A 10,309-nucleotide genomic window follows, 5' to 3' on the forward strand; every position below is an offset into this window, starting at 1 on the left:
TGCAGTGGAAATTTCACGGACACGCGCACGCAGAGAGTGCGCCAAAGGTTCCTTTCCGTGCGTGCGCGCTCTCGTCACACGTCCCGCGCTAGTTCAGGCTCTTTGTGAAGAGGAGGCAGCGAGAGTACCGGACACCGGGAGAGAATTGAGAATGGCGGACGATAAGCCCAAGGTTCTGCTCCGGGGCGGGAGAGAGAGAGAGGGAGGGAGAGAAAGAAAGGGTAGTGGGGTGTGAGCAAAGGACAGAGTGTGCGGGGGAGAAGGAGTGGGGAGGCCTAAGCGCTGAAGGGAGGAGGTAGTGGCCCAGGGTGTGCGGGCGCTAAGTGTGAGCGGGAGGGGCCCGTGGGGACACAGCCTGGAGAGGGAAGCACGGAATACTTATGGGAAACATGGCTGTATTGGACCAGTATATGTATGGGCAAGGAACAGGAGGTGGGACATTAACCAATGGGCACTGGGGAGACATACTGGGGGCTAGCAAAACAGGACATTGTGTATGTATGGGAAAGGAGGGCTACAGGTAGGGCTGGATCTGTTGGGAAATCAAAGTGGTTCAGAGCCCAGATATGTTGGTAACAGTAACTAGCAGGGAATGGTGTAACTGTGGGGAAGAGAGGGATCCAAGAATGTTGCTGAAAGTAATACAATAACACATAGAACTAATGAACGGGGGGGGAACCATACCATGTATGTTGGGGGAACTGAAGGTTAGGGAGCACCTGGGATAATGGGAGCCTATATAGTGAATAAAGTACCCCCCTCTTGTAAAATATTAGGATATTATAAATTACCGAGGAGTTTCATGACCATATAAAACACGAGGCCGAAGGTAACTTCTAATATCCTCATATTTTGCAACTGGGGGTACTTTATTTATTATAATACACAAGTTTCAGTGAGTCATGTGAAAGATGACATCAGAACTCACCGTTTATAACTGATGACATCAGCACTCACCGTTTCTACGGATGTAATTTACAAGATATTCATGGCTTTTGTGTATTATATGTATATAATGTATATATAATGTGTGTCAATTATAAAGTAGTGTTAATACACAGTGGGAAGTCCAGGGATGTTGGGATGCAGAGGAAGGGACTTGTTGATTGGATACATTTTAGGATTGAGGAAGAAGTTTAGACAATAGTATGCAGCAGAAAAAGCAGTCATATGGCAGGAGTAGGTGATCAGTAGGGTTCTGAGAACTTTTAAACTTGATAGTATTAAGCCTTTGAGTGCTGGTCTGTAACATTGTGAAGGGGAATCATGTAATTGTGTAGACTGGCTCTTGGTGATGTCATGCACTTGCACTATTTCCTTGTGAACACAGGGATAGTCCGGCACTGTCATTGTGTAAGTTCATTAGCACTTTGCTTCATCCACCTTCACTATCTGTTCTGAATCACTGCAAGCTATTCATTTGGGGACATGAGCACACGGCTCTTTTGTGGTGAGTTCAGATTAAGGAAAGCGCAGTATATGGTTAGTATATAGGAAGAGATTTATTGATTGAACAGATTTGAGCAGTCTATCTCTGTATGTGAGCAAAATACTCGTATGTTAAATGTCTGTACATTTGTTAAGCATTCCAGGAGTGCAACTTGCAGCAGTCATTTTAGTTTCTGTAAGTAGAAGAGGAACCTCCTCTCTGATTTTACAGTCTGATAGGAAAGATGGCATGCGACTGGCTAGTGAGCACATTATCAAACGTAGCATGTTCCCGGGCCAGGTGTATATACCCTGGTTTGGGGTGTAAAACAGCTCATGTCTTGCAACTGCAACCTATTTTTGCATGTGTTTTTGCAGTATTTCTGTGCCATGATGCCATTTCATAGACCTTATACTTCTTTTAGGAAGGAGTTAAGACTGAGAACAACGATCACATCAACCTAAAAGTGGCCGGCCAGGACGGCTCTGTGGTGCAGTTCAAGATCAAGCGACAAACACCGCTTAGCAAACTGATGAAGGCATATTGTGAGCGTCAGGTAATCAGATCATATCTTCAACCTTCTTTATAGAACTACTGTGTATTACCCTAGAAAAGTTAAAACTGCCCAACAAAATGACAATCTGTGTTTACTGGCAACTAGTTTGTGCATAGGAAACGGCTTAAAGGGCTACTGTCATGGAAAAACATGTTTTTTTCAAAACACAGTTAATAGTGCTGCAGCAGAATTTTGTCAGTTTCCCAGCTGCCCCAGTCGTGACTTGTGCCTGCACTTTAGGATGGAACTACTTTCTGGCAGGCTGTTATTTCTCTTGCTTAATGTAACTGAATCAGTCTCAGTGGGACTTGGCTTTTACTATTAAGTGCTATTCTTAGATCAGCTGCCATCTCGTTACCTTCCCATTGTTCTGTTTTTAGGCTGCTGGGGGGGCGGTGATGTCACTCCAACTTTCAGTACAGCAGTAAAGAGCGGTTGAAGTTTATCAGAGCACAAGTCACATGACTTGGGGCAGCTGGGAAATTGACAATATGTCTAGCCCCATGTCAGATTTCAAAATTGAATATAAAAAAAATCTGTGTGCTCTTTTGAGAAATAGATTTCAGCGCAGAATTCTGCTGGAGCAGCACTTTTAACTGATTCATTTTTAAAAAAACATGTTTTCCCATGACACTATCCCTTTAAAGGACCAGTAACATCAAAAAATGTTTAAAAAAATCCATTTGTATACTGCGGAAAAAAAAACACCAACACATATTAAACTTTAAAATCGCAAAGTCTTTATTAAGACATAACTTACTGAAACTCTGCTTGCGTTCCTCTTCAGAAAAGGCTACAGGGCGACGATCCACCGTGCAGTGCACAATTTCTCCTCCCTGGCGCTGCACGATGGATCACCCGATCACCTTTTCTGAAGAGTAGCGCAAGTGGAGTTTCAGTTGTTATTTCTTAATAAAGACTTTGCAATTTTAAAGTTAAATATGTGTTGGGGGTTTTTTTTTTTCGTAGTATACAAACACTTTTTTTTTTTTTTTTTTTTAAGTTACTGATCCTAAATGCATACAATAGAAATGTTTTTCTTTTTTGACCCAGAGTGGGGTAAATGTAGGACTTTACATAACTATTCAGTATATCATATGTTTTCCCTTCCAGGGTTTGTCAATGAGACAGATTAGATTCCGGTTTGATGGGCAGCCAATCAATGAAACAGATACGCCCGCACAGGTGAGATTAGCGTTTACAGTGACAGTGGTTGGTACTACCACCTAAATGTGGCAGCTAAAGATATTACATTGCAAATACATATTCAAAACGTTGCTTCTGCAAGATGTAAATCATTGTACCTTGCATCAGTTGTCTGATCTGTGGACAATTGAGTAGCTATTTGTGCATAAAGAAGTGTTACAAGTATGTATATTATATTTCCCCCTTTTTTAAAGTAAAATTGGTTATAGATATTTTTTTTCTTTTGGATGAATAACTTCTGATCTCAAATCCATCTTCATTGCTGATAGGAGTAACGCCTGGCTCTCTTTATTTTATGTTCATAAAAACTGAAACCCTAACACCTCTGCATATTGCATAGGGTTTCTGGATGATTTCCCAAGTATACTCCCTCTCATGCAGTATGAGTTTATCCTGTTTAGAACAAAAGTGAGCCTGAAAGGAACAGTAAAACCAAAAAATGTAAGTTTTTAAAGTACTGACAAGCTTATGTGTACGTATTGATCCTTGCTGTTGCACAATAAACTTGCAATTTAAAAAAAAAAATCAAGTACTGCTGACTTGCACTGTTAAAACACTTCTATAGTTCATATCAACAAGCTGCTGTGTAGCAATGGTGACAATTAAATAAAAGGCTATACTACTCCTTTCAATGGCTGCCTCCATGGCTACACAGCAGCTTATTTATATAAACAACAGTAGTGTTTCTAAAGCAAACACAACAAATTTACCAGTGCAGGGCAACACTGCATTATATCTGTATTACTTAAACCACTTTAATTTTTTGTTGTTACTGTTCCTTTAACTTGCACAAGGTTTAATTGGGGGACTTATATAAGCATCCTCTGTAACAAGTAAAACCTCTGTTAAAGTGTATGAGAGAGAGAAATTCGTATCCTGACATGAATTTCAGCTTTCTGTGTAACTATTAAATGTTTTGCTATGATAGCCCCTAGCAACTAATCATTTTTTCCATTGCAAAATAAAATATATGCAAAAAAAGTGGGAGGCGACTAACACATTGATACCACCCATTGAATTAGGCTTTCCTGGGTTTCTTTGTATTTTTTTTTTTGTCTGTAGACAGGACAAGAAGCATGGGGTTAATATTGCTGTAAATATTGCTGGATTATGGCCATTCAAGTTCTCGATCTTTGTGCTAATCTGAAAAAAAACAGCATATAGAGTAAACTTGGTCTGTGGCAGCTTAATAAAAGTGCTCCACCTTTCCAAAGAATGTCTAAAGTGCAGAGTCTGATGTAGGTAATCTGCCTGTTAATGTTGGTCAAGTGGATTTGAGGGCTGTGTATATACATTGAGATCATTTTCTTATGCTACATGTATAACTCTCCTCACAGTGTATATTTATCCAGGCATGGACTGGCAGTCTGTGGATTCTGGCTAATGGCAGAGGGGCTGCTGTAAAATGCCATATATAGTCACTATTTATTGGGCTGTTGGGGGACTTGTGACCTCAGTTTACTTGAAATGCCATATTTTCAATTTCAGTCCAGACCAGCATTTCTCTTTGGGTATATACCCCCCCCTTCCTTTCATGGATCATCCCAAGGCCCTGTCCTGCCTAGTGGTTTGATAATTTATTATCATTTTAAAGGCCCCCGATTTAAACCTTAAAGGTTTTGTTTTTCTACTACTGCAGGTTTCCTGCTGTGAAAGATCTATCTATCTTTAAAGGGGTGGTTCACTTTAAAGTTAATGTTTACTTTACTATAGAATGGTCAGTTCTAAGCAACTTTTCATAGATTGATTTTTATTTGCCAACTTCTGACTCTTTCCAGCTTTGAAATGGGGGCCACTGACCCCGTCTTAAAAAGAAATGCTCTGTAAGGCTACACATTTATTATAATTGCTCATTATTCTTTTCAAGCCTTCTCCTATTCCAGTCTCTTATTCAAATCAATATATGGTTGCTATGGAATTTTGGACCCTAGCAACCAGATTACTGAAATTTCAAACTGGAGAGCTGCTGCATAAAAAGCTTAACATATAAAACACACAAAATTAACATCATTTGCAAATTGTCTCAAAATATCAATTTGTATCATAATAAAACTTATTTTAAAGCTGAACAATCTTTTAATTCACGGCTCACTGTCATTATATAACTGCTATCCTTTTTTTTTTTTTTTTTTAATAAACAGGTTCAGTTGGCACAAATTTTAATAAGGCTGTTGTGTTGCACTTGTCAGACTGCAGGTCTATGGTCGTGATCTCCCTTTGCATATAACATGGTTAAATATATAGAAAAACATAGGCAAATCATTGTCCTTTAGCTATAGTTTTATCCTTATTGACATTTAAAGCAGGAGTCTCGTGTATGTAGGTGAGCAAATAGGCATTCCCCCAAATTGGGTCCCTATATTTTGGGAAACGCTGTACTAGAGGCTCAGAGAGAGAGAGAGTGTGTGTGTAAATAACATTTTTCTAGAGTATCCGTGAATACTCCCCATCTGCAAGAGCAATAATGAAGTATAACTTTCAGAAAAATAGTCAATATTTTCCTGGTGGGGAATAATCAAGCATTCTTGTTTATTTAAATGGGTGGTTCACCTTCAAACTAGTTGTTTTCAGATAGATCTCATCAGAAATAAAGACTTTTTCCAATGACTTTCTATGTGTCACCATGTTTCTAATATTGAAATGTAAAGTGGCATTTTTCACCTTCTGAAGCAGCCATGGGAGGGGGGGGGTCGCTGACCCTGTAAACTTCTAAATGGATACATTTAGCTGATACATTTCTTATCTTTGTCCCTGCTAAGTGGAATCTCTGAGTTTCATTACAGGCAGTTATTAGAATTGATACAATAGTTGATAATACTCTAGAGATGCTGCTGAGAAATGTATCAACTAAATGTTGTAAACTTGTAACATTTTAGAGTCTGCACCTGAATTACTGAGCTGCCAGACATGAACATTCATCTTTAAAGGGGATGTAAAGTCAAAAAATTACATTTCTTTAAGGTGTCCACTGTCTAAAAATAATTTGGCCCTTCCTTCATAAAATGGCTTAAGCTGATGTACAGTGAACCGAAGGCATCCATCAGGGTTAATGGCATTACTTCTGTACCATTTCGCCTTACAAGAGGTACCCGTCAAGGGTGTCCCCCTCTCCCCGCTCATATTTGCGTTGGCAATTGAACTCATGGCCATAGCAATTAGGCAATCTCAGAGGGTGCGGGGATTCATCTACAAATCAATTGAAGAGAAGATCTCATTATATGCGGACGATACGCTCCTATACTTAGCAGACCCACATGACTCACTCGCCTCTGTGCTTGGGATTGTCAAAAAATTTGGTTCGTTCTCAGGTCTCCAAATTAACTGGGACAAGTCTATATTATTCCCCCTTGACGGACAACTCCCGATAGAGATGGCCCCAGACTGTAACCTTCAAGTGACGGATAATTTTAAGTACATAGGGATAACGGTGCATAAAGATCCGATGTTGTTTTTGCAGCATAACTTATATCCCTTACAACGTCACTTTAAAGACACACTTGCACACTGGACCAAACTCCCTCTCACGCTACTTGGCAGAATTAATATATGCAAAATGATTTATCTTCCTAAATTTCTTTATATACTGAGTAATACCCCCTGCCACATACCCAAGAAAGCTTTACTTGATATTGATCGAACGCAATCTGAATTTATTTGGGGGAACAAAACGCCCACACTGTCTAGAGCTACCCTCAATGCTCCACAAGACCAGCTAGGACTGACCTCTCCCAACTATGAGCTGTACTATCTTGCCTCCCAGGCCTCGCATGCAGCCGGTTGGAAAGTGTTTGACGCTGATAACCAGGCATCCATAATTGAGGCACTGTATTTTACCTCTGTGTAAAGCCTGCACAATGCTTTATATAGAACTCGAAAAGATCTTGGCCCTTTATTACCTGTAATGGATGCCACTAAGAGAGCCTGGGATGCAATTGTACAGTTCACAAAAGCTGATGTCACTCTATCTCCAGATTCCCCTCTATGGGGTAATAGTAACTATTCACACCTAGCCGCCTTCTCAGAGGTGGAAACGTGGACTGAATTTGGTCTGAAGCGGCTGTCACAAGTATACACGGATGGGACTTTTCACACACTTCCTAAACTACGCCAGCTCCTCTCTCTGCCTGACTTGTCTGAATTTCGATACAACCAGATTAGCCATCTTTGCTCAGCGCAATTCCCAACCCCTCCTCTGCGCTTACACTGCACAGGGATAGAGGAATTGATATCTCAGCCCACCAAGGTCAAGCTCCTATCCAATACATATAAGCACTTGATTTCCAATAGATATGATCCCAGGGTAAAATATAAGTGGGAGAGCAGTGGGGTTCGTATTGACCCAGATGATTGGGAAGAAATCATAGACAATTTATATATCCCGTTGGTGAGCATGAGAGACAGGCTTATACAGTTTAGGATTATACATCAAACATACCTCACCCCTCAGAAACTATTTACAATGGGAAGAGTAGCCTCACCAAGCTGCCCCAGGTGTGGTGCTCCTGTCGCTAATTTTATACATTTGATGTGGGATTGCCCGGTGATACTCAGATTTTGGAGGGCTATTGTGAACTTCATGGCCACCGAACTGGAACTTCCCCAGATACTTAATCCTGCTACCTGTCTTCTGGGTCTCCTTGACTCCGTGGTACCTAGAGTACATACTAGGTGTTTAATACGGTTGCTTTTCTTCTACGCAAAAAAAGTAGTTGCCCTGCACTGGATGGGCCCATCGCCACCGACTCTGAATAGATGGATTGGATTGGTTAATTCGCAATTGGAACTGTACAAACTCACTTACTTAGCACGAGGATGCCCTAAGAAATTTGAGAATATTTGGAACCCCTGGCTTGAGTCGCCAGCCACCTCGACTGCCCGCTGATCACTTTTTCAGCTACTCCTCTTCCCCCCTCTCTTCTCTTCTTTCTTTCTTTTCTATCTGGCTCTACTTCTTTCTGTTTTTTGTTTTGTTGAAAATTCAATAAAAATTAACCTTTAAAAAAAATAAATAAAATAAACCTATCTTCAATATTCTTCAATAAAATATTCTGTACCTTTTTCATAAAAATCATGATTTTCGCGTTCCAGCTCCCCCTTCTCTCTATGCACACGGACTTCAGCATGAATTCCTCAACATGGGCCGGCCCGCGGCTGCTTTACTTCAAAACAATCCCCCCTCTTCCGAGTTCTGTAGTGTCAGGGAAAGCGTGTGGCGTTGTCATGGAGGTAGGTAGGCTATAGGAATGAAAAGATAAATTTAATGAATCTCTAAGTAAAGCAGCCGCGGGCCCGCCTGACGTGTTGAGGAATTCATGCAGGCTGAAGTCCATGCGCATAGAGAGAAGGGGGAGCTGGAGTGCAGAAAATCATGATTTTTATGAAAAAAGTACAGAATATTGACGATAGGTTTATTAGACAGTGGACCAATAAAAGGAATTACATTTTTTGACTTGTCATCCCCTTTAAAAGTAGATTTTGGAAAAACGGTAAAAAATAAATAATGAAAAGTAATAAAAAAGTCTTTATTTTTGAGGAGTAATCTAAAAAAACTGAATTGGAAAAAGTGTTTGGAAGGTGAAGAACCCTTTAAATCTTGTTTCTGTGTTTTTGTACTGAAGCTGAACAGTTCTTTTGGCTAAGTTACTCTTGGGATTTACTTTGTTGCTAACAGTCCTCCTACAATCCTCTGTACCTATGTATGGAGGTGGAACAACAAGCTATTTCTGTGGAAGCTTATGCAACAATTCTCAGCCAAGATTTACACATAATATAGCCCCTCTGTGTGCCATTCCATAACTCTGCAACGTAAGTGCTTTAACTGGATGCTTTTTTTTTTTTTTAGTTGGAGATGGAGGACGAAGATACAATTGATGTTTTCCAGCAGCAGACGGGTGGATCCTTCTAAGACCTTAGTCTCTGCTGTTCCCCAGCCTCTCACCCGCTGCCTCCTGGGTCACACATCCTGACTGCATTCACCTCCATCCCTCTTCCTCCTTTACTGTACTTATATATTGGGTGGATGTGTGTTTGTTATTCTAGGGGTTACTTTTGTTCTCTCTTTTGACAGTTTCCATTATCAGTGATAGTACTTTTTGGACCAAGACAATATTGAGATGGTGGTTGCACAGTCTCTCCCACCTCCCTGCAGTTTCGATATGCTTTCTTGACTTTTATTCCAGTAAATTATTTTTGTTTTCGCATCTTGTTTTTTTCCACATACCATTTAACTGCCGATACCGTGTCTATTGTAGTTTCTCTTGGCGATAGTCTTGATTATCAGCAGCTGGCTGTTAATTGGTTAATATTAACTGAAGGGAGTTAACCTCATCTCTCAATTGGGAAATTATTTTTTTTTTCTTCTTCCCCTTCATTTTTTTTTTTTTTTTTTCTTTAAATTCAAATGAAAACGATTTTATAACTTTTTGTATGTAGCTGTTACATGTAGCCGGGTGAAATAATAGGAAAGCTTTAAAAAGAAAAAATACACATTTTAGGTAGTTTTTCCCGTTCAAGTCTGACATCTCGTTGTTTAAATAAATCTTGTTTAAAATAAAGCTATGTTCTGTTTCTTTTTCTCCCCTTGTGATAGAGTCCTGTAGCGAGTCGCATACCCGCGGGTTACCTGCAAAAAAAGCGGGCACACTGCGAAATGAGTGGAGGATTTTCAGGTGCAGGTATAGATGCGGGTCTCATCTAAATTTCTTATCTTATGTAATATTGTCTGTATTTTACTCCTTTTAAAGTTTTACAAAACTTGTTTCTGCCCCCACCCACTTTTGATGATGTCAAGTTCGGGTTTGCAGCAGCATCACTTCCTGTTTGATGGTGGTTGGAGCGTTGCAGATAAGGCAGTTGCGGGTCAGGTATCGGATCAAAGTGGGTAAATATGCAGGTCCGGGTCTTAGAAATTGGTTCTGCGCAGGACTCTACCTTGGGATTTATGTCACAACACTATTATGGAAAGTAAGTTGTTCCCCCCCGCAAAAAAAATAAGTGTGACGTGTAACCTTTTGGGGTGGTGGAGGCATCATACAGAACCTGCTGTGCCGGCCATTGGCTTAAAAGGCCACTATGAATTAGTTTTGTTATAAATAAATGATAGGTTTAGCTTAAAATAT

General features: G+C 40.2%; 2 protein-coding genes across 2 annotated transcripts; both read left to right on the forward strand.

The window, feature by feature from the left end:
• The first annotated feature begins 76 nt into the window (after positions 1 to 76).
• Positions 77 to 9,745, forward strand: sumo2.L (small ubiquitin-like modifier 2 L homeolog). The gene is given in 4 exon segments (NM_001086616.1): positions 77 to 172; positions 1,854 to 1,985; positions 3,099 to 3,170; positions 9,034 to 9,745. Coding segments are annotated over 4 exon segments (288 nt in total). The 5' UTR covers positions 77 to 151; the 3' UTR covers positions 9,097 to 9,745.
• LOC121398297 lies at positions 6,027 to 9,026 on the forward strand. Its single transcript, XM_041577358.1, has 2 exons — positions 6,027 to 7,915; positions 7,955 to 9,026. The coding sequence occupies exons 1-2, from the start codon at positions 7,093 to 7,095 to the stop codon at positions 8,071 to 8,073; spliced, it is 942 nt and encodes a 313-aa protein (XP_041433292.1). The 5' UTR covers positions 6,027 to 7,092; the 3' UTR covers positions 8,074 to 9,026.
• Positions 9,746 to 10,309: the final 564 nt, after the last annotated feature.

Source organism: Xenopus laevis, chromosome 9_10L (assembly GCF_017654675.1).
Source record: "Xenopus laevis strain J_2021 chromosome 9_10L, Xenopus_laevis_v10.1, whole genome shotgun sequence".
In the NCBI taxonomy this organism is placed as follows: Eukaryota; Metazoa; Chordata; class Amphibia; order Anura; family Pipidae; genus Xenopus; species Xenopus laevis.

Bases quoted from the DNA above. Each gene is read 5' to 3' on its own strand.
- LOC121398297 (XM_041577358.1), top strand. From the start codon at position 7,093: ATGGATGCCACTAAGAGAGCCTGGGATGCAATTGTACAGTTCACAAAA. The intron at 7,916-7,954 runs TGGGCCCATCGC...GATGGATTGGAT, and splicing joins AGTAGTTGCCCTGCACTGGA to TGGTTAATTCGCAATTGGAA.